A 27,167-nucleotide genomic window follows, 5' to 3' on the forward strand; every position below is an offset into this window, starting at 1 on the left:
TATAATGTATTCAGTTTAATGTCATGCATTTTACCAAAATTTTTTTAATTAATTAAAAATGCTGTGGGGACTTCCCTGGCAGTCCAGTGGTTAAGACTCTGCACTTTCAACACAGGGGCACAGGTTAGATCCCTCACTGAAGAACTAAGATACCATGTGCTACACAGCACAGCCAAAAATATAAAATTTAAAAATAAAAATTTTAATTAAAATAAAATAAAAATATTGTCACTATCTATATAACCAAACCATTATTTTTCCTCTTAGGATAAATCCACCGACCTGAAAACTTTTAAGACTTTATTTATGTTCCCAAATTGCCCTCTAGAAACTTTGCACCAACTTTATATTCTCATCACAGTTTGTAAAACATCTAATTTCCGTAGTATGGCCCACAGTTGAACACAAAACCCCAGATGTAATCCAACTAACATCCATGAGAGATGTCCCTACCTGTCTTAAATATCCTCACTTCCTTTTACAGTACAAAAAATAGACTCCAAGCACAAATAGTCTCCAAGTTCTCTGATAAAGACAAAAACAGAATGGTAGTGTTGGGAAATGACCTTGGAATTTATCTAGTCCAACAAGCTCATTTTCAGATGAGACTACAAAAGCCCAGAGAGGAGAAATATCAAAGCAGACATATTTCCAATGAGAACCAAACCAGAAAATCATGTGTAGGAAAAAAAGCTGCAAAGAAACACAACAAAATGCATTTGGGGCAGCTGTATTTGGATAGTGATACTATGGGAGATTTTTTATTTTCTCACTTTTCCAAGTGGTCTAAATCTTCAATAAGGAGCATGTATTTCTCATACAGTAGAGAAAAATGACTTTATATAAAAGAAGGAAAAAATAGAAAGGAGAAGCTGAGTTTATAAATAGCATGTTATAGTCATTAAATGCATGTCTAGTATCATAGTGTGAAAGGGTTACAAGACAGGGGGAAAGGTGGCTTGATAAGTTTAAGAAGATTTTGGAAGAAGAGTATTCTGGAAGAGTACGAAGTCCAAGAATTCATAAACGCAAGCAAGCAGAGGCTGAGGAAGCAACTGTTAAAAGGCACCAGTCTGTAAGTGCTGTGTAAGTTGTGTCTGGAATAGGCCATGGAGGTCGCTATGTGAAGGACAGGGCTTGTAGTGGCATTTACTTGTGAGCAGTTTGGAAATCTTGTCTGTTTGGATGAGGTGAGGTTGGGGTTCTATGAGCTGTAGGAACATCATGGGATGTAAATGTTTAGGAATCACCTTCATAGAGCCTGTGACTTCCTCTCCCCCAAGACCTGAGCCTTCCTTGTCTATGTAAGAGGTAGAGTCATGGAATCCAGTTTCAGAGTCTTGTCTTAATTAGACATTTCACATGTCTCACTAAGGCTGTGATGGTTTTAGCTGAATGAATCACAGAATCACAAACTATTGGAGTTGTCAGAACAGAGATAAAATAATGTCTCCCAAAAGTCTCTAAGCTAATAACTGGTGGGCCCTGATAGAGTTTCCAGATTTAATCAATAAAAATATTAGACACAATTAAATTTGGATTTTAGATAAGCAGTGTTAATGTTTAGTGTAACTGGAGAGTCTGTGTTTCAGCCAGCAACCCTACTAGTCCATGATGAAAACCCACTGCCCTGTGACTGAAGACTGTGCAGTAATTTTCTGAAAGCAGGCCAGTCTGATTTCCAGAATGGCCTTACATGTGAAAGGCTATAGAGCTTTATGACTACCAAGGTCAACCTGGCCCTTGGGGATAGTTTTTTCATCTGTATAAGAGTTACAAATAGTACCTACTTCACATTGTTGTTGTGAAGATTAAATGAATTATTACAAACAAAACATATAGGAAAGATGCTTATTAGGGTCAAATATCAAACATTGTAAACTAAATACTTATATCTGAACAGTCTGCAGTCACCTCTTGAACTTATCTCTGACCCACTATGTTGGTATGAAATAGACTCACAGTCTGGCTCCCAGTATTTCCAGCTTGATGCAGAGAAAACTAAAAGAATCCCTCATCTGCAACAGAAGGGATGGCACAGATTTTGATAAGGCAGTGAGGATTCTTATTAACCATTATAGCTAATATTTGGAAAACTCAATCAATGGCCACAGGTCTGGAAAAGGTCAGTTTTCATTCCAATTCCAAAGAAGAGCAATGACAAAAAATGTTCAAACTACCACACAATTGCACTCATCTCACACACTAGCAAAGTGATGCTCAAAATTCTCCATGCCAGGCTTATGCCAGAATTTCATGTGAACCATGAAATTGCAGATGTTCAAGGTGGATTTAGAAAAGACAGAGGAACCAGAGATCAAATTGCCAATATCCATTGGATTATCGAAAAAGCAAAAGAATTCCAGAAAAACATCTATTTCTGCTTTATTGATTATGTCAAAGCCTTTGACTGTGTATATCACAACAAATTGTGGAAAATTCTTCAATAGATAGGAATACCAGAACACCTTACCTGCCTCCTGAGAAATCTGTATGCAGGTCAAGAAGCAACAGTTAGAACTGGACATGGAACAACAGACTGATCCCAAACTGGGAAAGGAGTATGTCAAGGCTGTATATCATCATCCTGCTTTTTTAATTTACATGCAGAGTACATCATGAGAAACACTGGGCTGGATGAAGCACAAGCTGAAATCAAGATTGCTGGGAGAAATATCAATAACCTCAGATATGCAGATAACACCACCTTTTTGGCAGAAAGTGAAGAACTAAAGAGCCTCTTGATGAAAGTGAAAGAGAAGAGTGAGAAAGTTGGCTTAAAACTCCACATTCAGAAAACTAAAATCATAGCATCTGGTCCCATCACTCCATGGCAAATAGATGGGGAAATAATGGAAGCAGTGAGAGACTTTATTTTGGGGGCTCCAAAATCACTGCAGATGGTGACTGCAGCCATGAAATTAAAAGATGCTCACTCTTTGAAGGAAAAGTTATGACTAACCTAGACAGCATATTAAAAAACAAAGACATTACTTTGCCAACTTGATCCGTCTAGTCAAGGCTATGGTTTTTCCAGTAGTCATGTATGGATGTGAGATTTGGACCATAAAGAAAGCTAAGCACTGAAGAATTGATGCTTTTGAACTGTGGTGTTGGAGAAGACTCTTGAAAGAGTCCCCTGGACTGCAAGGAGATTAAACCAGTCAATCCTAAAGGAAATCAGCCCTGATTATTCATTGGAAGGACTGATGCTGAAGCTGAAACTCCAATACTTTGGCCACCTGATGCAAAGAACTGACTCACTGAAAAAGACCCTAATGTTGGGTTAGACTGAAGGCAGGAGGAGAAGGGGACGACAGAGGATGAGATGGTTGGATGGCATCACTGACTCGATGGACATGAGTTTGAGCAAGCTCCAGGAGTTGGTAATGGACAAGGAAGCCTGGCCTGCTGCAGTCCATGGTGTCACAAAGAGTTGGACATGACTGAGCGACTGAACTGAACTGATAGCAAATATTCACTCATGATAGAACCATTATCTCCACAGTATTACATTGGAAATATTAAAAGAAAGATCAACATTACAGACTCCCTGCAGTGACCACTGGGGTATTCACAGCAACTTGCCTTCCTTCGATTATCCAATCCAGAAGTTCAAAACAAGTTAACAATCAGAACGACCTGGGGAATTTTTCTGAAGATCTTTTTCGTTATGAAAATATTTCAAACATTCAACAAAGCTGAAAGAATTTTATAGTGAATGCTTGTAAACTCACAGTCTGGATTTTACCATTAACATTTACAGTAACTGTTTTATCAGTTATCTGTCCCTCTGTCCATCCCTTTGCCCATCCTTTAATACATCCTTTTTCTCCTTACACATACTGCCAGGGTCTATGTAATTTCCCTGGAGAACTTTCTAAAACTGTAAATTTCAATGCCTCAACCCCAGGGGTTCATAAAACTACCCTGTGCAGTAGAGAAAAATGATTTTATATAAAAGGAGAAAAAAAATAGAAAGGAGAAGTTCAGCTTATTGCCTATTATAAATTGCCTATTATAATCATTTAATGCATGCCTAAGATCATAGTATGACAGGGAATACTGATTCAGGAACTTTTTCAACCTCCTCAGTTGATTCTGATGCACAGCGAAGTTTGGCAATGTATCAGTCAGAAGAAGCCAGGCTATGCTGTTGAAGCTAGGTCATGCTGTAGTAACAAGTAAGCTGTCCTAAAAATCTCTGAATTATAGAGTGATAAAGATGTTTCTTCTTTTTTGTCTTCCTCCTCCACTTCTTCTTTTTGTTCTGGACTAATGCTACATGTTCATCAACAGTTGCCTGGGCTTCAATCTGGTAACTATGTTAATTGATCCCCTGCTGTTCAAAATATTGCTAGTATTATAGCAAGGTGAAAAGATATACAGTAAACCACGTATTGGCCGTAAAACCCTCTGCCTAAACGTGACACACATCCACCTCTGCCTGCATTTCACCGGCCAAAGCAAGTCACTTGGGCACTTTTAACATATTATTGGCCAGAGGTGTATTAATGTGTCTTTTGTTACTCAAAATTTATTGACTGGAGACCTTTCATTATCACTTATATAAATCACCAGCCACAGGTGTTATTAATAGTTTCTGCAAAAATCCCCCAACAATGAATTGCGTTTAAAAGGTGAGGATGAGTGGTGTTTCCTCACAGAGAAACACTATTGAAAAGAAGCTATAATATTTAGAAACATAATGTAAAATGCAGATATTCCCAGAAAAACATCTGCCTCTGTTTCATCGACTATGCCAAAGCCTCTGACTGTGTGGATCATAATAAACCATGGAAAGCTCTTAAAGAGATGGGAATACCAGACCATCTTACCTGTCTCCTGAGAAACCTGTATGTGGGTCAAGGAGCAACAGTCAGAACTCTGTATGGAACAAACGATTGGTTCGAGACTAAGAAAGTACTTCAGGGCTGTCTGCTGTCACCCTGTTTGTTTAATCTATACGCTGAGCACATCATGAGAAATGCAGGGCTGGATGAGTTCCAAGCTGGAATCAAGATAGGCCAGAGAAGCATCAACAACCTCAGATGTGTGGATGATATCACTCTAAAGGCAGAAAATGAAAAGGAGCTAAAGAGCCTCTTGATAAGAGTAAAGGAGGAGAGTCAAAGAGCCAGCTTAAACTAAATATTAAAAAACTAAGATTGTGGCATCCAGCCCCATTACTTCATGGCAAATAGAGAGGGAAAAAGTGGAAGGAGTGACAGATTTCCTCCTCTTGGGCTCTAAAATCACTGCAGATGGTGACTGCAACCATAAAATCAGAAGATGTTTGCTTCTTGGCAGGAAAGCTGTGGCAAACCTAGGCAGTGTGTTGAAAAGCAGAGAGATCACTCTGACAACGAAGTTCCGTATAGTCAAGGCTGCGGTCTTCCCAGGGGTCACATACAGTTGTGAGGGCTGAACTGTAAAGGAGGCAGAACGCTGAAGAACTGATGCCCTCGAACTGCGGTGCTGGAGAAGACTGCTGAGAGTCCCTTGGACAGCAAGGATATCAAACCAGTCAATCTTAAGGGAAATCAACCCTGAATACTCATTGAAAGGACTGATGCTGAAGCTGAAACTCCAGTATTTTGGTCATCTGATGGAACAGCTGACTCATTGGAAAAGTCCCTGATGGTGGGAAAGATTGAGGGCAGAAGGAGAAGGAGGTGTCAGAGGATGAGATGATGGCATGGCATCACCCATGCAATGCACATGAAGACGGGCAAACTTTGAAAGATGGTGAGGGAGAGGGAGGCCTGGTGTGCTGCAGTCCATGGGGTCTCGAAGTGTTGGACATGATTGGACAACTGAACAAAACATTAATGTAAAATAGCACAGGTAACCATTAATTTAATAGAGACTCTTTGATTTACAAACAAGGAATCTAGCATCTGAGGATACAGAGTGAGTCTCTCAAGGTTACCCAGCTAGTTAAAACCAGAAATGGTCTAGAACCAAGGTCTCCTGACTCCCAAAGTTATGTTCAAGGCTATCTCCCTGAAGCGCCATAATTTAATAACTATACACCAGGTATTGATAAATAAGGCACAGTCCTTCTTAACAAAAACTGCTTCTTGGCCTTTTGGCTAAGATCACAGGTAGTATGGGGGTTCCCCCGTAGCTCGGTGGTAAAGAATCCACCTGCCAATACTGGAGATGCAAGAAACACAGGTCCAGTTCCTGGGTCAGGAAGGTCCCTGGAGTAGGAAATGGCTACCCATTCCAGTTAATATCCAGAAGATGTTAAGAAGAAGTGGCAATAATACACAGAAGAACTATACAAAAAAAGATCCTCACAACACAAATAATCATGATGGTGTGATCACACACCTAGAGACAGACATCCTGGGATGCTAAGTCAAGTGGGCCTTAGGAAGCATCACTATGAACAACTAGCGGAGGTGAAGGCATTCCAGTTGAGCTATTTCAAATCCTGAAAGATGATGCTGTGCAAGTGCTGCACTCAATATACCAGCAAATTTGGAAAACTCAGCAGTGGCCACAGAACTAGAAAAGGTCAGTTTTCATTCCAATCCCAAAGAAAGGCAATCCCAAAGAATGTTCAAACTAACACACAGTTGCACTCATCTCCCATGCTAGCAAAGTAATGCTCAAAATTCTCCAAGCCAGGCTTCAACAGTATGTGAACCATGAACTTCCAAATGTTCAGGCTGGATTTAGAAAATGCAGAGGAACCAGAGATCAAATTGCCAACATCTATTGGATCATCAAAAAAGCAAGAGAGTTCCAGAAAAATATCTACTTCTTCTTTATTGACTATGCCAAAGCCTTTGACTGTGAGGATCACAACAAACTGGAAAATTCTTCAAGAGATGGGAATACCAGACCACCTGACTGCCTCTTGAGAAACCTATATGCAGGTCAGGAAGCAACAGTTAGAACTGGACATGGAACAACAGACTGATTCCAAATAGGAAAAGGAGTACATCAAGGCTGTATATTGTCACCCTGCTTATTTAACGTATGTGCAGACTACATCATGAGAAACGCTGGGCTAGATGAAGCACAAGCTGGAGTCAAGATTGCTAGAAAGTGAAAGTGAAGTCGCTCAGTCGTGTCCAACTCTTTGCAACCCTGTGGACTGTAGCCCACCAGGCTCCTCCGTCCATGGGATTCTCCAGGCAAGAATACTGGAGTGGGTTGCCATTTCCTTCTCCAGGGGATCTTCCTGACCCAGGAATTGAACCCAGGTCTCCTGCATTGCAGGCAGACGCTTTAACCTCTGAGCCACCAGGGAAGCTGGGAGAAATATCAATCACCTCAGATATGCAGATGACACCACCCTTATGGCAGAAAGTGAAGAGGAACTAAAGAGCCTCTTGATGAAAGTGAAAGAGGAGAATGAAAGAGTTGGCTTAAAGCTCAACATTCAGAAAATGAAGATCATGGCATCTGGTCCCATCACTTCATGGCTAATAGATGGGGAAACAGTGACAGGCTTTATTTTTTTGGTCTCTAAAATCACTGCAGATGGTGACTGCAGCCATGAATTTAAAAGATGCTTCCTCCTTGGAAGAAAAGTTATGACCAGCCTGGACAGCATATTAAAAAGCAGAGGCATTACTTTGCCAACAAGGTTCTGTCTAGTCAAAGCTACGGTTGTTCCAGGAGTCAAGTATGGATGTGAGAGTTGGACTCTAAAGAAAGCTGAGCACTGAAGAATTGATGTTTTGAACTGTGGTGTTGGGGAAGACTCTCAAGAGTCCCTTGGACTGCAAGGAGATCCAGCCAGTCCATCCTAAAGGAAATCAGTTCTGAATGTTCATTGGAAGGACTGATGCTGACACTGAAACTCCAATACTTTGGCCACCTGATGCAAAGAACTGACTCATTTGAAAAGACCCTGATGCTGGGAAAGATTGAAGGCAGGAGGAGAAAGGGATAACAAAGGATGAGATAGTTGGACTGCATCCCCGACTCAATGGACATGAGTTTGAGTGAACTCCAGGAGTTGGTGATGGACAGGGAGGCCTGGCGTGCTGCAGTTCATGGGGTCACAAAGAATTGGACACGACTGAGAGACTGAACAGAACTGAACTGACCCATTCCAGTGCTCTTGCCTGAAAATGTCCATGGATAGAGGAGCCTGGAGGGATACAGTCCATGAGGTCACACAGAATCAGACATGACTGAGTGAATAAGTGCACACGCACACACACACACATGCATTCCTATCAAGAAATTCCCAGGCCCAGGACTTATGGTTAAGACTCTGCACTTCCAGTGCAAGGTGGGAGTGGATTCGATCCCTCATTAGGGAACTAGGATCCCACATGCCACGCCCACATCTCAGAAGATGAGAAAAAGATGAAGCAACTTCAAGTTTATTAGGCTTTCAGTTAAAAACAAAAAAGTGAAGAAGTTCCCAGTCCCGTGTGAAATTCTTTCACGCAGCCTTCAGCTGACTCTGTCAGCAGGCATACTTCATCCTATTTGGCTAATAACTTGAAGCAGCAATGTGTTTCAGAACTAACAGGGGTACTGTCTTTGAGGATAAAGTTCTGTTTTTCTTAACTGTTTTTGGTCAGAGAGAGCCAGTTCCCAGCAATGCTACTGAAACTCAGCATGATGACACAGCTCCCCCCAGATACAGAATGTTTAAGTGACTCATGGGCCACAATAGTTGAGGATCATTCCTAGGGCATAGTCATTTCATGATCTGATAGCAGAATGGCTTTTCTCTGAAAGAAATTCAGTTACAAAAACCCGAACCCAACCTTGAAGCCCGTTTTCATTTAGACAGAAGGAAATATTTCAAAAGGTAGAAATCTGATAACATTTTTTTCTTAAAATGACTTTTTTTTCTGATAGATTTTTAAACAATTTTGAGGACTACCTAAAAATAGGATAGTTTGATTCACAAAAGACATTTGAAACCTTCACAGGCTATAACTGTGAAGACTATCCATCTTTAAAGATGCTAAAATTGTACCACAGTATAAAAATTCTGTATCTAATCTTTGTAAAAAGCATGGAATGTTAGAGCTGGTAGTACTTCTAAGCATCACTAACATGAGCTGCCTTGTTTTACAGATAATAAGCATTATGCTTATTGAGTGTTTCACATGCCAGCAACTGGTCCAAGCAATTTATTTGCATTATCACATTTTGTCCTCACAGCCAATAGGCATTACCTGTTTTGTTACTGAAGAGGCTGAAGCTCAGAGAGGACAAGTGACTCCATTAAAGTCATCTCACCAGATAAAGGTCTAGGGTGTGAACCTAGAACTCGAGTCCTTTGATTCAGAGTTCCTTTAGTGTGAAAAGGAGTATAGTTGTCACTGTCATGGGACCACAGGTCTCCTAGACTTCAATTCATCAACAGTTGCCAGTGATGCTTCCCAAGTTTCCCTGGGGAGACCAACATAAATAAAGCAGTTTCTGCTCTCTGTGAGCTTCTAGCTGGCAAAGGAAAGGAGAGAACATGGGCAAATTATGTGTCTGGAAGTCATGGGAAAAGAGATTTTTAAGCTGTTTATCAGTGATGTTAAATGCTACTAAAGAGTCAAAGACAATAAAGTCTAGAAGAGGATCATTGAATAATATGACAATTATGCGATTACTGTTGAACTCTATTTTTTTAATATTTGTTTACTTAGGCCACGTCAAGTCTTAGTTATGGTGCTTGGGCTTTGATGCCCCTCGGCATGTTGGGATCTTAGTTCCCTGACCAGGGATCAAACCTGAGTCCCCTGCATTGAAAGGTGGGTTCTTCACCACTGGACCACCAGGGAAGTTCTTACTGCTGAACTTTAAAAGATCAATTTTAGAGAGTAATGAGAAGAGAAAGTAGCTTGCAAGAGGTTAGGGAGTCAATAAAAAAGGAGGAAGTTGAATTGGACAGTTTTAGGCCACTGGAAAAAAAGAGGAGAGAACGTGGGGACAACTGGAGCATACATACAGACAATGGTGGAAATATTTTTATTTGGATTGGGAAGAACTAAGTATGTTGTTTACAGAAGAGAGAGTGCTAACAGAGTAGTAAATTGAATGTGGCAAAGAAAGAGATTTGGGCTTTTGGAGCAGGCAGGAGGAGAGGATCCATTCACCATTAAATTATTTACTATTTCAGCCATTATTAAAAAGTAGACACCTGAGACATCCCTGGTAGTCCAGTGGTTGTGTCCCTGCACTCCCAATGCAGGGGGCCTGGGTTCAATCCCTGGTTGGGGAACTAGATCCCATATGATGCAACTGAGAGTCCAGGTGCCACCACTAAGACCCAGTGCAGCCATGTAAATAAACACAGAAAAATAAAATTTACAAAGAGAAAAAAGAGGATGACATTATACAGTAGACATTTGTGCTTTAAACACTATGTTGGGGCACTGTGGTAAGGAAAGTATACCCATGTTGTATAGAGTCTAATATGGAAGACAGACTTTAAGTAAACTATAAATAGATAGATCCTATATCCTATGAAAACACTATGACAGAAAACGCTGAAGTGCTATGAGAGCCAAAGCAGAAAAGTTAGCCTTAGAGCTAACTAATTGTTCGCTGCATGCTAAGTCATTTCAGTCATGTCCAACTCTTTGCTACCCAGTGGACTATAGCCCGCCAGGTTCCTCTGTCTATGGGATTGTCCAGGCAAGAATACTGGAGTGGTTGCCATGCCCTCCTCCAGGACATCTTCCCAACCCAGGAATCAAACCCACATCTCTTAATGTCTCCTGAATTGGCAGGTGGGTTCTTTACCACTGGCAGCACCTAGGAAGCCCAAATAGTTGTATAATATCTTCCAAATGAGAGAAAGGAGAGGCGGAGAACAAAGGATAAAGATACACATTTTGAAAATGTTGAGGAAAGAAGATAATCTTCACCTTAATAGTGAATAATAGAAGGACTGAAATGCTTATTAAAAGTGAGAAGAATGAAAATATGTTTGAGGATTTGAGGACAATGGGGAGATATATTAGAATCTATCTGTGGACATCAAATTTGGTATCAGCAAAAGAGGAATATATCTGTCAAGAAACATTAAGAGCTCTTATGAAGATAGATATAAACCCAGTTGGCTCTGACTTTCTTGGGGAATTCTTAGCAACCCAGAGTAGACACAAGTCAAGTAAATGGTAGGTTGGGCAGAGAGCAGGCTGGTGGTTCTCATCACAGTCCCAGTAGAATTCAAAGGGTGTAAAAGATTCAGAGTTACGAGAATGGCTCTGGAACCCAGCTGGTCAGGAAATGGAGCCCCAGGGGAACAGACCAACTCGCTGAGGTCACAGTGTGAACAGAAGGCAAGTTGAGAAGTCAAAGTATTAGTCGCTCAGTCATGTCCCCAGGGACTGTAGCCTGCCAGGCCTCTCTTTCTATGAAATTCGCCAGGCAAGAATACTAGAGTGGGTTGCCATTCACTTCCCCAGGGGATCTTCCTGATTCAGGGATTGAACCTGGTCTCCTGCATTGCAGGCAGATTCTTTACCATCTGAGCCACCAGGGAAACAATCAGAGGTCAAGGGAAAAGAGACAGGGAGAGCAAGATGTGAGCAGGGTGGGAGGACAGACCCAAGTAATGATGCACTCCTAGGTTCAGCCACATCAAAGAGGAGCTAAAATTGGGTTAGTAATGAAGGTCATTGGTGCTGAAGAGGTTTAAAGAAACCTGAGGCTGGGGTGAGATGGGAATTAAGGCCTAAAGAACATTGCTGATGACATTAGAACCTGTGCAATGCTATCCCCTCTGCTTTGCCTTGAAAATATAAACGTTATGAGCTTTCCAAACCAGATACATATATTTGTACATGTACAGCCATATATATATAAGTATATATATACATATATGTGTCTGTATGTGTAAACGCACACATTAGTATATATCTTAATTTCCTGTAAGTGATCTGGACATCTCAGAGTGATGGCTAGTCCCCATCCCGGTTGTTGGATTATGTTTGATTCCAGCTTTGATGTACATGAAGCTATGCAGATGTAACTCAGTTCAGTCACTCAGTCATGTCCAACTCTTTGTGACCCCATGAGTCGCAGCATGCCAGGCCTCCCTGTCCATCACCAACTCCCAGAGTTCACTCAAACTCATGTCCATCGAATCAGTGATACCATCCAGCCATCTCATCCTCTGTCGTCCCCTTCTCCTCCTGCCCTCAATCCCTCCCAGCATCAGAGTCTTTTCCAATGAGTCAACTCTTCACATGAGGTGGCCGAAGTACTGGAGTTTCAGCTTTAGCATCATTCCTTCCAAAGAACACCCAGGGCTGATCTCCTTTAGGATGGACTGGTTGGATCTCCTTGCAGTCCAAGGGACTCTCAAGAGTCTTCTCCAACACCACAGTTCAAAAGCATCAATTCTTTGGCGCTCAGCTTTCTTCACAGTCCAACTCTCACATCCATACATGACTACTGGAAAAACCATAGCCTTGACTAGATGGACCTTTGTTGGCAAAGTAATGTCTCTGCTTTTGAATATGCTATCTAGGTTGGTCATAACTTTTCTTCCAAGGAGTAAGCGTCTTTTAATTTCATGGCTGCTGTCACCATCTGCAGTGATTTTGGAGCCCCCCAGAATAAAGTCTGACACTGTTTCCACTGTTTGCCCATCTATTTCCCATGAAGTGATGGGACCAGATGCCATGATCTTCGTTTTCTGAATGTTGAACTTTAAGCCAACTTTGTCACTCTCCTCTTTCACTTTCATCAAGAGGCTTTTTAGTTCCTCTTCACTTTCTGCCATCAGGGTGGTGTCATCTGCATATCTGAGGTGATTGATATTTCTCCCAGCAATCTTGATTCCAGCTTGTGTTTCTTCCAGTCCAGAGTTCTCATGATGTACTCTGCATAGAAGTTAAATAAGCAGGGTGACAATATACAGCCTTGATGTACTCCTTTTCCTATTTGGAACCAGTCTGTTGTTCCATGTCCAGTTCTAACTGTTGCTTCCTGACCTGCATACAGGTTTCTCAAGAGGCAGGTCAGGTGGTCTGGTATTCCCATCTCTTGAAGAATTTTCCACAATTTCTTGTGATCCACACAGTCAAAAGCTTTGGCATAGTCAAGAAAGCAGAAATAGATGTTTTTCTGGAACTCTCTTGCTTTTTTGATGATCCAACAGATGTTGGCAATTTGATCTCTGGTTTCTCTGCCTTTTCTAAAACCAGCTTGGACATCTGGAAGTTCATAGTTCACGTATTGCTGAAGCCTGGCTTGGAGAATTTTGAGCATTACTTTGCTAGCGTGTGAGGTGAGTGCAATTGTGCAGTAGTTTGAGCATTTTTGGCATTGTCTTTCTTTGGGATTGGAATGAAAACTGACCTTTTCCAGTCCTGTGGCCACTGCTGAGTTTTCCAAATTTGCTGGCATATTGAGTGCAGCACTTTCACAGCATCATCTTTCAGGATTTGAAATAGCTCCACTGGAATTCCATCACCTCCACTAGCTTTGTTCATAGTGATGCTTTCTAAGGCCCACTTGACTTCATATTCCAGGATGTCTGGTTCTAGGTGAGTGATCACACCATCGTGATTATCTGGGTCGTGAAAATCTTTTTTGTACAGTTCTTCTGTGTATTCTTGCCACCTCTTCTTAATATCTTCTGCTTCTCTTAGGTCCATACCATTTCTGTCCTTTATCGAGCCCATCTTTGCATGAAATGTTCCCATTCTGTTGTTTTCTTCTATTTCTTTGCACTGATCGCTGAGGAAGGCTTTTTTTATCTCTTCTTGCTATTCTTTGGAACTCTGCATTCAGATGTTTATATCTTTCCTTTTCTCCTTTGCTTTTTGCTTCTCTTCTTTTCACAGCTATTTGTAAGGCCTCCCTAGACAGCCATTTTGCTTTTTTGCATTTCTTTTCCATGGGGATGGTCTTGATCCCTGTCTCCTGTACAATGTCATGAACCTCAGTCCATAGTTCATCAGGCACTCTATCTATCAGATCTAGTCCCTTAAATCTATTTCTCACTTCCTTGTATAATCATAAAGGATTTGATTTAGGTCATACCTGAATGGTCTAGTGGTTTTCCCTACTTTCTTCAATTTCAGTCTGAATTTGGCAATAAGGAGTTCATAATCTGAGCCACAGTCAGCTCCTGGTCTTGTTTTTGCTGACTGTATAGAGCTTATAACAGGCAAATTTGGCCTTGGAATACGGAATGAAGCAGGGCAAAGGCTAACAGAGTTTTGCCGAGAGAATGCAAACACCATCTTCCAACATCACAAGAGAAGACTTTACACATGGACATCACCAGATGGTCAACACCAAAATCAGATGTAACTCAGGAAGAGCTAAAAAGATGAGTGACCTCTTCTTGTTACTGTTGCTGTTGTTCAGTCACTAAGTCATGTCCGACTCCTTGCAACACCATGAACTGCAGCATGCCAGGCCTCCCTGTCCCTCTCTATCTCCCAGAGTTTGCCCAACTTCATGTCCTTTGAGTCAGTGATTCTATCCAACCATCTCATCCTCTGCTATCCTTTCCTTCTCTTGCCTTCAATCTTCCCCAGCATCAGGGTCTTTTCCAGTGAGTCAGCTCTTTGCATCAATTGGCCAGAGTATTGGAGCCTTGGCTTCATCATCAGTCCTTCCAATGAATGTTCAGTTTTGATTTCCTTCAGGATTGACTGGGTTGATCTCCTTGCTATCCTACATTTACCAGGATACAATAAAATCTCAACCAGGGACACCATTGCCTGCTTTACACCATTACTATTCAAAAAGATTGTTAAGTATAATAGAAACTACATCCATGTGTTTGTTTGTATTTGGGATTCAGTTAATTATTATCCTGTTCAGTGAATTACAAATAGCTGAGAAAAGAAAAGAAACTAAAGGCAAAGTAGAAAAGGAAAGACATCCTGTATCCTGCATCAAACATAGACTGGCGATTCGTTTCTTACATGATAGTATACATGTTTCAATGCCATTCTCTGGTACATGGGGAAGATCCAGAGAGATGATATGGGGTGGGAGGTGGGAGGGGGGTTCAGGATTGGGAACTCATGTACACCCATGGCAGATTCATGCCAATGTATGGCAAAACTAATAGAGTATTGTAAAGCAAAATAAAGTAAAAATAAAAATTTTAAATAGAAAAAAAAAAAAGAAAGAAAAGGAAAGACATACCCATTTGAATGTAGAGTTCCAAAGAATAGCAAGGAGAGATAAGAAAGGCTTCCTTAGTGATCAATGCAAAGAAATAGAGGGAAACAATAGAATGGAAAAGACTAGAGATCTCCTCAAGAAAATTAGAGATACCGAGGAGCATTTCATGCAAAGATGGGCACAACAAAGGACAGAAACAGTGTGGACTTAAGAGAAGCAGAAGATATTAAGAGGTAGCAAGAATACACACAACTATGCAAAAAAGATCTTCATGACCCAGATAACCATGATGGTGTGATCACCCACCTAGAGCCAGACATCCTGGAATGTGAAGTCAAGTGGGCCAGCTGAGCTGCTTCAAGTCCTAAACGATGATGCTATGAAAGTGCCACACTCAATATGCCAGCAAATATAGAAAACTCAGCAGTGGCCACAGGACTGGAAAAAGTCAGTTTCCATTCCAATCCCAAAGCAGGGCAATGCCAAAAATTGTTCAAACTATCACACAATTGCACTCATCTCACATGCTAACAAAGTAATGCTCAAAATTCTCCCAGCCAGGCTTCAACAGTATGTGAACCGTGAAACTTCCAGGTGTTCAAGCTGGATTTAGAAAAGGCAGAAGAACCAGAGATCAAATTGCCAACATCCACTGGATCATCGAAAAAGCAAGAGAATTCCAGAAAAAATTCTAATTCTTCTTTATTGACTATGCCAAAGCCTTTGACTGTGTGAAGTGAAGTGAAGTCGCTCAGTCGTGTCTGACTCTTTGCAACCCTGTAGACTGTAGCCTACCAGGCTTCTCCATCCATGAGATTCTCCAGGCAAGAATACTGGAGTGGGTTACCATCTCCTTCTCCAGGGGATCTTCCCAACCCAGGGATCAAACCCGGGTCTCCCGCATTGGAGGCAGACGCTTTAAGCTCTGAGCCACAGGGAAGCACTTTGACTGTGTAGATCACAACAAATTGTGGAAAATTCTTCAAGAGATGGGAATACCAGACCACCTTACCTGTCTCCTGAGAAATCTGTATGCAGGTCAAGAAGCAACAGTTAGAACTGGACATGGAACAACACACTGGTCCCAAACTGGGAAAGGAGTATATCAAGGCTATATATTGTCACCCTGCTTTTTTAGCTTATATGCAGAGTACATCATGAGAAACCCCAGGCTGGATGAAGCAATTGAAACAGTGAGAGACTTTATTCTCTTGGGCCCCAAAATCACTGCAGATGGTGACTGCAGCCATGAAATTAAAAGACGTTTGTTCCTTGGAAGAAAAGCTATGACCAACCTAGACAGCATGTTAAAAAGCAGAGATATTGCTTTGCTGACAAAGGACCATCCAGTCAAGGCTATGGTCTTTCCAGTAGTCATGTACGGTTGTGAGAGTTGGACTATAAAGAAAGCTGAGCGCTGAAGGACTGATGCTTTTGAACTGTGGTGTTGGATAAGACTTGAGAGTCCCTTGGACTGCAAGGAGATCCAACTAATCAATCTTAAATGAAATCAATCCTGAATATTCATTGGAAGGCCTCATGCTAAAGCTGAAGCTCCAATGCTTTGGCCACCTGATGCGAAGAACTGACTTATTGGAAAAGACCCTGATGCTGGGAAAGATTAAAGGCAGGAAGAGAAGGGGATGACAGAGGATGAGATGGTTGGATGGCATCATCGACTCAATGAACATGAGTTTGAGCAAGCTCCGGGAGTCGGTCATAGACAGGGAAGCCTGGTGTGCTGCAGTCCGTGGGGTCGCAAAGAGTTGGACACAACTGACCGACTGTATTGAAGTGAACTAATGATCAACCTGAGATCATCATCTACTTTCTTCCTGAGCACAGAATGGGCTCTAACACACCAGCTCTGCCATTTCATTCTTTTCCTCCTAAAGCCAAGCACCCCGCAAAGTCGCTTCGGAGGCAGGTCTTCTGCTGCAGGGAGCCCCACTGCAGGAGGTGCCCCTGAGAGTATTGGCCCTGAAGATAGAAGCCCTGGAAAAGGTGGCTGAGGTGGACATGCTGGCGTGACGCAGCTTGTTGCAGCTCTGCAGAACACCAGGTACCAAGGAGAAGGCATGAAAGCAAGGCCAGCCATGGCCCTTGGCTCCTGGGTCCCCTGCAGGCACTCCCCTTCCCTCGGTGCAGCGTTGTATTGTTGTTGTGTTAGTCACTCAGTCGTGTCGACCCTTTGTGATCCCACAGACCATAGCCCGCCAGACTCTTCTGTCCATGGGACTTTCCAGGCAAGAATACTGGAGTAGGTTGCCATTTCCTCCTCCAGGGGATCTTCCAGACTCAGGGATCAAACCCACGGCTCCTGTGTCTCCTGCATTGGCAGGCAAGTTCTTTATCTCATTGGGGAAGGGCAAGGGACACACGGAGCTGTGAAATGGAGGTTCACAGCATTTGCACTTCTCGCAATATAGCACCTTTGGCCTCACATGGAAAAAATTTTAAATTACATTGGTGGTTGAGAATAAAGATTTTTCACCTTTTCTTTTTTTAAAAGTGTTGACAGACACTTTTAATACGGAACCTCCTAGCCCAGGCTGCCTTTGTGAATCACACCATGCAGTATTTTGTATATCCGTTTGTTCAGGGATTAAGCCTGAATAATGATACAGGAAAAATCAGCGGGATGACAATAAATGTGACAGCTCCCCATCTCCTGTCAGTCATCTCATCGGGAGAGAATGCAGCCCGCTTGTGCAGATATGTGAAAATCACTTCAGAAGGGTTTTCCTCATGTAACAAATTATCCTGGAAGGATATCAAGGCTCCATTGTTTCTTTATTTCAATGTCATAAGTGAAGCCCTCAAAGAAATGTCAGTGACAGCCTATGAAAATTCCTACATCTCCCAGCAGTTTTGGTGCCTTCACGGCAGTGATAAAAATCACTTTGTTCCCTGGTTTGGAGCCGCGGGAAAAATCAAACCATTGTGGAGATTACTTAAAATTCCACTGTGCCTGCCCCATTTGCCCAAAGAATGTTAAGAATTTGCAGCTGTTGCTCCCACGAAAGGTTTCTAACTGAAGCAGTGGCTGCTGTTTCACACACAGCTGTGGTTAATTTGAGCTGAAGATGTTTTAATTGCCTTTGTGTCAAGATTTATTAAATAACATTTGAAAGGAACAAAAATTATAATAGTCAAATTAGGAGGATGCTGCAAGAAGAAAATAATTGAAATGCAGCATTTTTGCCCTATAAGCCAAGGCTGAAAATATCTTTTTTCCACATGACTGGCTTTCAGCCATCCTCAAGAAACAGTCTCTAGGTAAATCCAGCCACAGAGGCCCTCTGGGGTGCTGCCAGAGCCTGGCCCTTTGTTTCCCTCCCTCCTTATCTGGAAGCACTTCTGCCCAGAGTGGCCCTCCCTTGTTCCCACTCTCCATCCCTGTTATCTCAGGAGTCATGGTGCTGCTAGCATCAGCTGGCAATCAGCCTCTCCTGATAAGTGGTCTGCATTATTTTTTCGAGCCTCTGTAATTGCTGTTTTCCTAGTACATCTCGGCCACCATGACAATACAGCAAGCGCCCTGAACCCTTCCCATTTGGTCAAGAGCAGCTCTACAAATGAGCAGAAGTCAAAGCGTGGACATTTCCTGGATTCGCTGCCAAGGCAAAAGAGAGGGAGTGAGAGGCCCTTCCACTAATGAGGGGCCACAAGTATTGCCCCTCAAGAGGTTTGTTGCCATTGTTCTGAGAAAGGAGTTTTGAAGATGAAGAGAGGCCAGACAGGAAAATTACAGAACAAGTTGCAAGCGCTCACTACCGTGCTGAAACCTCAACCATGTTGTGCATTTCGGTGTTACATATTTCCTTTTAACCGGGAAATCCTCCAAGCGTTAAGAAGCACCTACCATGGCCAGGTACTGTGTAGATGCTGTGGGGCAGAAGGTCTAGTGGAAGACCTAGACCAAGTGTAAGACAGGCCAAGGGCACCCAAGTGGGGGTTACATCACTCACCCCAGGAGAGGTGAGATGGACAGGCTGATTGCTGCTGGACGGGGGAAACATTGGATCCAGACCCATGGGATGAAGAGAGTCCTGAGAGAGTAGAAAGTGGAAGCCATCCAGGCTGAGGACCGGAAGGGCAAACACACATTGGAAAACTATATCTTGATGCCTATGGTTCCACTGATACAATTCCCTCAAAATGACAAAATTATATACAGATTTAGTGGTTGCCAGAGGTTAAGGATGGAGGGGTTGTGTGTGTAGAGAGAAGTGGGTGTGGCTATAAAAGGACAGCATAAGGGACTCCGGCACTGATGGGAATGTTCTGCTTCTGTATTACGTCAGTGCTAATACTCTGGTTGTGATATTATGATGTGACACAGTTGTGGAAAATGTCACCACTAGGGGAAACGGTAAAGGATTCATGGATTAAATCGTAAAGGAGAGGATTCAGAATCTCTCTATATTATTCTTACAAATGTGAATCTGCAATTATCTCACAATTAGAAACGTGTTTTTTCAAATATGTCTTGATGAAAGGACAGTCTGTGGTTGGACAGGTCAATGTTGGGTGAGGATAAGAAATGTAGAAAAAAGTTGGAGAGGCTGAATGGAACTAGCTCCTAGAAGCTACAAATGCCACTCTAAGCAGTTGGAGAAAGGGAAGCCACAGAATGCTCTGCAGCTGGGAAGTGACATGCTTTTCAGGCAAATCATCCTGCTCATGGGTCTGCTGGACCCCAAAGCCTCACCCTTTGCCCCACACAGAGGCAGGATGCCTGCTGTACACTAAGAACAAGAGGACCTGAAACGTAGCAGGTAAACCTGGGCGCAGCAGCCAAATGAGGAGGGAACACCTCTCAGAGCCAGAGTTCAGGCTTCAAATCCTAGACTTGCTGTTTACTTACCCATGCCACCTAAGGCAGTTAACTTCTTTGTGACTCTACTTCCCCATCTGTAAAATGGGAATAATACCAATGTCTGCCTCTCTTCAGATTATTTAAAATTAATACACATATAGTGCTTAGAACAGTGACCAGTACAGTAAGCACTTGGCAAAAGTTAGCTATTGATATTTTTTAAGGTGTAAAATCTTGCAACTTGGTGGGGGAGACAAGGAAAGAATCAGGATGTAATGTTCATCAAAGGAATATGGGAGATCCTGAGTATTAGTAGCTAGAAAACAATAGAAAAATTCATGCTGACGGACATTCTGTAAAATAACTATTTATAATCTTCCAACGTGTCAATGAAATACAGAGGAACTGGCCCATATGGAAGACCAGAAGACATGACAACTAAAGGCAGCACATGATTCTAAACTTGACCCACTGGCTTCAGAGGACATTATTGAGATGATTGGGACAATTCCATTGACATGTGAATAAGGTCCAAAGATGTAGTTATGTAGGAGGATGCGCTTGGCTCCTTGTCTGGAGGAAATGACATTAAAGTGTTCTCTAACGATGAGGCATCAGGTTGGCAGCTGATTATCAAATGTTTCGAAAAGTTCTTTGTACTCATAACTCGTCTGTAACTTTATGATTATTTAAAAAGGAAAACAATTTTTTTCTTTTTAAATCTTACTTTAATTTCTAGTTGAAGGAAAATTACAGTATTTATTGGTTTCTGCCATATACCTATGTATACCATTGCTCCACTGCTGCCCTGAACATAGGTTCATCAGTACCATCTTTCTAGATTCCATATGTATGCATCACTATATGATATTTGTGGAAACCATTTTTTATTGAAGTGAGTTGGTATACAACGTTGTGTTAGTTTCAAGTGTACAGCACAGTGATTCAGTTTTCATATATATTTGTCTATTCTTTTTCAGATTCTTTTCCCTTATAGGTTATTATAAAATATTGAGTAGAGGTCCTTATGCTATATAGTAGGTCCCTGTCAGTTATCTATTTTATATATACTAGCGTGTGTATGTTTATCCCCAACTCCTAATTTATCCCCCCTCACCTTGCCTCTTTGGTAACCATAAATTTGAAAGCAACTGATTTTAAAAGTAATAAAAGCAAAAATAAACAAATGGGATCTAATTAAAATTAAAAGCTTCTGCACAACAAAGGAAAATATAAGCAAGGTGAAAAGACAGCCTTCTGAATGGGAGAAAATAATAGCAAATGAAGCAACTGACAAACAACTAATCTCAAAAATATACAAGCAACTTATGCAGCTCAATTCCAGAAAAATAAACGACCCAATCAAAAAATGGGCCAAAGAACTAAATAGACATTTCTCCAAAGAAGACATACGGATGGCTAACAAACACATGAAAAGATGCTCAACATCACTCATTATCAGAGAAATGCAAATCAAAACCACAATGAGGTACCACTTCACACCAGTCAGAATGGCTGCGATCCAAAAATCTGCAAGCAATAAATGCTGGAGAGGGTGTGGAGAAAAGGGAACCCTCCTACACTGTTGGTGGGAATGCAAACTAGTACAGCCACTATGGAGAACAGTGTGGAGATTCCTTAAAAAATTGCAAATAGAACTACCTTATGACCCAGCAATCCCACTTCTGGGCATACACACCGAGGAAACCAGAATTGAAAGAGACACATGTACCCCCAATGTTCATCGCAGCACTGTTTATAATAGCCAGGACATGGAAACAACCTAGATGTCCATCAGCAGATGAATGGATAAGAAAGCTGTGGTACATATACACAATGGAGTATTACTCAGCCATTAAAAAGAATTCATTTGAATCAGTTCTGATGAGATGGATGAAACTGGAGCCGATTATACAGAGTGAAGTAAGCCAGAAAGAAAAACACCAATACAGTATACTAACACATATATACGGAATTTAGAAAGATGGCAATGACGACCCTGTATGCAAGACAGGAAAAAAGACACAGCTGTGTATAACGGACTTTTGGACTCAGAGGGAGAGGGAGAGGGTGGGATGATTTGGGAGAATGGCATTCTAACATGTATACTGTCATGTAAGAATCGAATCGCCAGTCTATGTCTGATGCAGGATACAGCATGCTTGGGGCTGGTGCATGGGGATGACCCACAGAGATGTTATGCGGAGGGAGGTGGGAGGGGGGTTCATGTTTGGGAACACATGTAAGAATTAAAGATTTTAAAATTAAAAAAATAAAAAACTAAAAAAATTTAAAAAATAAAAAAATAAAACATCCGGAAAAAATAAAAAAAATAAAAGTAGTGGCTAACAACCACAAATTAAAGACTGTGGCTTGTTTAGGTGCAACACCCTAATTCCCAAAGTTAGTCACAGTGGGTCTTAATTGTTTCTGTGTCAGGATTTATCCAAACTGCTGTACTCTTCATTTGATATAGCAAAATGCTATTAATCTAAATATTTGTGAATAAAGTACCTGTGTCTAGATTAAATCAAAATAGCTTGCATTATTTTCTGAATTACAAAAACAAAAAGTAACGGCTAGCCTTTGTTGAGTGGTCACCATATATCAGGCACTGTGGTCCCTGCTTTGCTCATGAGCAGATTCAAGGCCCCAGGAAATTTATCTGCTGAGCGTGTCCACCAAATTGGGACTGTGGACCCTCCCCTGCGCCCTCTGCACTCCTCCCCACTAGACCACCTGTAGTGACTGCTGTTGTCTGTAGCACGCTCTGCCCTCCATGGACACAATCTTTGAGGGCGAGGTCAGTGTCCTGTTCACGACTGCGCCCACGGCTCCCACCACGCCCCCAGTAGATCAGCAGGGTTCAGGCCGCACTGGCAGATGAAGCACTGAAGCCTGCTCACTGTGTGACTACAGCCTCGAACAGGGCGCCAGATTCGGGATGGATGTATGACCCATGACTTCTTTTCTAGGTGGCCCAGGCTCTGGCAAAGGCACACAGTGTGGAAAGCTGGCGGAAAAATATGGATTTACACATCTCTCGACTGGCGAGCTCCTGCGGAATGAGCTGTCATCAGGATCTGAAAGAAGCAAGTTGATCAGAGACATCACGGAACGTGGAGAGCTGGTGCCCTCAGTAAGCAACAGCTGCCTTCTCTGCCCAGGGAGAGGTCTGGAAGTGTTGCCATTAATCTAAGCTTCAGAAACAAAGAAACTCAGAAAGGACAATGCTGTATTTTGTTTCTTTTAACAATCCAGAGGCAGGCAGGAGGTCCACAGCAGAGGCCCATCTGCCGGACCAAGTTGCCCAGGCCCTGGTTCCTTCTGTCTTGTTGCTCTGCCAGTCCCTTGAATGTAACCTATTTCATACTTTTTCCTAAAATTGGTCCCTGCTTTAGAGTTAAAAGCTTCAAAGCAGAAATAATCTTGGTGCAGCAGAACCTAGATCTAGAATTAGTTGTTGTTGTTTGGTTGCTAAGCCGTGTCCAACTCTTTTCGACCCCGTGGACTGCAGCATGCCAGGCTTCCCTGTCCTTCACCATCTCCCAGAGCTTGCTCAGGCTCATGTCCGTTGAGTTGATGATGCCATCCAACCATCTCATCCTCTGTTGCCTGCTTCTCCTCCTCCCCTCAATCTTTCCCAGCATCAAGGTCTTTTCCAATTAGTTGGCTCTTCCAATAAGGTGGCCGAAGTATTGTAGCTTCAACTTCAGCATCAGTCCTTACAATGAATATTCAGGATTGATTTCCTTTAGGATTGACTGATTTGATCTCTTTGCAGTCCAAAGGACTTTAGAAACCTCTGAAAAACAGAAAATAATGTCTTGGTCTCATTCTGAGAGGTATAATGGCATTAACATGAAATCTGTTATCTTCCTTGGGTAGCCGAAGAATATCCCTTTTATTTATGTTTTTTTGTTGTTTTCAAGTCACTATCCATATCTGAGAGGCTGGATGCCACGGGTATCATAAAACATTCATCCCTTCCAGACTAACTCTCACACTAGGCTCTGTAGTCAGGGCATGCCAGTGCAACCCCTATTAGCTAAGAGAGCTTCTCGCTTCCTCTTTAACCAGCTGCAGTCTGTTTCCCACCTGGAAGCCAGAATGGTTCTCAAAAAGGAAACAGACCCCTGCAGTTATCTCTCTTCTCTCTTTTTCTTTTTTTCTTAAGCTTTGGAGATGTATTTATTAATCTGTTTATTTATATTGGCTACACTGGGTCTTCGTTGCTTTTTGAGGACTTTCTCTAGTTTCAGCGAGTAGGGGCTACTCTTTGTTGCAGTGCTTGGGTTTCTCATCGCGGTGGCTTCTCTTGTGCAGCACAGCCTCTAGGCTTGCGAGCTTCAGTAGTTGCCGCATGTGGCCTCAGTAGTGGTAGCTCAAAGGCCCTAGAGCGCACAGGCTTCAGTAGTCATGGCGCACAGGCTTAGTTGCTCCAAGGCAAGTGGAATCTTCCTGGACCAGGGATCAAACCTATGTTACCTGCATTGGCCGGCGAATTCCTATCCACTCTACCACCAAGGAAGTCCTGTAGTTGCCTCTTAACAGGCCTCCTTCTGCCCACTCTTTTTCCCCTACAGTTTACTCTTTTCACAGCAGCCAGAGCGATTTCTTAAAAACATTTATCCCCCTTCCCAGAACCTTCCAACAGCTCCTCACCACATTTTGAAGGAAATCCAGACTTTCCCATGGCTCTGGACTCCAGCTTGCTCTCCAATGCTCTTTTCCATGACTCTCATATTTCCTCTCACCCAACCCACACCCCCATTCTTCCTCCCACAGGCCAGACTGCTCCTGCCTCTGGGCCCTTGCATTGTCTATTTCCTCAGCCTGAGTGCCCTTCTTTCATACATGCATATAGTTTGCTCCTTTATTTCATCCAGATACTTAAATATCACCGTCTATCAAAGAGGCCTGCATACCCCATCTAAAAACAGCACCTCTCACAATCTGCCTCTTCTAATCTGCTTTAATTTTGTTCCTAGTAGTTTTCTCTAATTATTTTTATATATTTACTTGTTCATCTAGTATCTATTTTTCACTAAAATATAAACTTCATGAGGATTTAATTCATTATTATCTAGGGATAGATTCTGACTGCTCTTTGTGATAAGTTACATTCCCCAGCCCCTGCTGAAAGTCCAAGGTAGCCAGGGACCCAGAGAACACAAGGAATTCCCCCCCATTTGGGTAGCTGGTAGCTTCCTTGTTTTCTGTAAGCACAAGTTAAATCAAAATTTTTAACAAAGTGATATTGCTAGAAAATGCTACATCATGTCTACTGAAAGTCTACTAAAGTCAGTGCATATCCTGTCAAATTTTACAAAATATTTACTGGGAAAAAAACAATCAACACTGAAGCACATTTTATACCATGTTTTGTCTAGTTTTAAATTCCATTGGGCCTAATTCAAGGAGTGCTACTGCTTGAAATACAGCACCATATTTCACCCAATTTAAGATACCATTATTTTTAGGCAACCCCCCAAAACTTTAACCATTAAAATTTACCAGTAAGAAAAAACATCAACAGACTTTGACCCAGTACTGATTGTGAAATACCTACCAGTCCCACAGACATTAAAATTGGGTGGTGGGGGGCTGCGATTTACAGTTGATGAAATACAAGACCTTGCCATCCACTGTTAATCTAACTAGCACGTTTCTCCCCCTTGCCATGATGGGATGGTTGGGAGACCTTTGGTAACTCCATGCTGCTCTGTGGAAGAGTCTGAATCCTGACCGCTCTCCCTCTGCTCCAGGGCATCATTCTGGAGCTCCTGAAGGAGGCCATGGTGGCCAGCCTCAGCAACACCAAGGGCTTCCTGATTGACGGCTATCCTCGGGAAGTGAAGCAAGGAGAAGAGTTTGGACGTAGGGTGAGTGTTGCTATGGAGATCATCCCAGAAGACAAATAGGGGATATCGTGGAGGCTGAGGGAATAAATTCAAAGTCTGTCAGTTCTATTCAATAAAACTTTCTATTACAAATGGCAGAAATTCAGCAAAAAAGTGGGGGGCATGTAGGGTGGGGATGCTGTGGTATATTTATTGTTCAAGTAACTAAAACCTCCAAGGGCAGTTCACACTTTAGTGGATTCATGTATTCAAATTTGTTTGTCAGTCATCTGACTTTGTCCATTTCTTAGATTTTCTTTCTTTGCATTGGCCTCATTTTCTTCCTGTTAGAGACATATTCTGTCATCTAAGTGACATCACAAAAGTGTTTCTATTCTCCAGTGGGTCCAGCAAAAAAAAAAGAACCCAGGGTTTTGTTTCATTATCCTGGATTATCAGGTCCTGGGCCCTTCACTGAACTAATCACTGTGGATTATCCAGGGATATCCTGGTTCAGCCTGGAGGACCAGGGCAAAGATGGGAGAAAAGGAGGGAAAATGGGTACCACCCCTGCACCACCCCTGAGAAGGGGAAGGGAATTACCTGAAGACAGATAGGATGCTCTTAGAAGAAGGCAGGGAGAACAGATGCTGGACAGGCAAAATCAGATATATGCCCAAGGCCCTCCCGCTTCACTGGGAGGCCACTCACAGGAGAATAGCAGTGAGTAAAAACCATGGCCATCATTTATAGAGCCTACTCTGGGCTGAGTCCTGTGCTACATGCTTGCATACATTATCTCTAATTTGTCCCTCTTATGCAAACAAGAGGGAAACAACTGTCCCCGTTTGTTAAACAAAGACTCCACAGCCTACAAGAATTAATATTTATATAGAGATCTCTTTAGACTAGTTTTAAAATATTTTATTACATAATTTCCTTTGATACATTTTTAATAACCTTTTAGATAGAGAAAGGGGGGTATTTCTTCATGGTAAATGTGATGAATTAAGCCCAGAGAGGTTAAGTGACTTGCCCACAGTCGCACAGGTAGTATCTACTCACTGGTAAGTAGCAACTACTGGTAGGACTAAGGTTTGGGGGGCCCATCTCCATCTACCTTTAACTTTAGCGCTGATTGAGAGGAACTGTACCTTTATGTCTCCTGGGGTTTACTGTAACCTCTTTTTGAGCCTCTGTTTTAATTTCCTTAGATGGCATCTAAATACTTAAAGGATAATTGCTAACCCTCCCTTGCATTTCTTACTGGCAATCAGAATCAGAGAAAAACTTTCTTGTCCTAGTTGGCAAGTGTGGCCCTGACCCCTAGGGCTGACTTTCTTCCTCTCAGCTCAGGAGACTTTGTCAAGATAGGAGTGAGCAGAGAGAAATGGATTTATGTGCAAAGCCTGGGACTG

At 42.2% G+C, this 27,167-nt stretch overlaps 1 protein-coding gene across 2 annotated transcripts in view; it reads left to right on the forward strand.

Moving 5' to 3' along the window:
• Window positions 1–27,167, forward strand: part of AK5 (adenylate kinase 5) — a 272,886-nt gene that overhangs the window by 215,020 nt on the left and 30,699 nt on the right. For both annotated transcript variants that reach the window (XM_069595098.1, XM_069595099.1), the window contains exons 11-12: window positions 22,882–23,045; window positions 25,675–25,791. In XM_069595098.1, the coding sequence (XP_069451199.1) occupies window positions 22,882–23,045; window positions 25,675–25,791 (281 nt within the window). The remainder of the gene's footprint in view (window positions 1–22,881; window positions 23,046–25,674; window positions 25,792–27,167) is intronic.

The sequence above is a fragment of the Ovis canadensis genome, chromosome 1 (genome assembly GCF_042477335.2).
Source record: "Ovis canadensis isolate MfBH-ARS-UI-01 breed Bighorn chromosome 1, ARS-UI_OviCan_v2, whole genome shotgun sequence".
Lineage (NCBI taxonomy): Eukaryota > Metazoa > Chordata > Mammalia > Artiodactyla > Bovidae > Ovis > Ovis canadensis.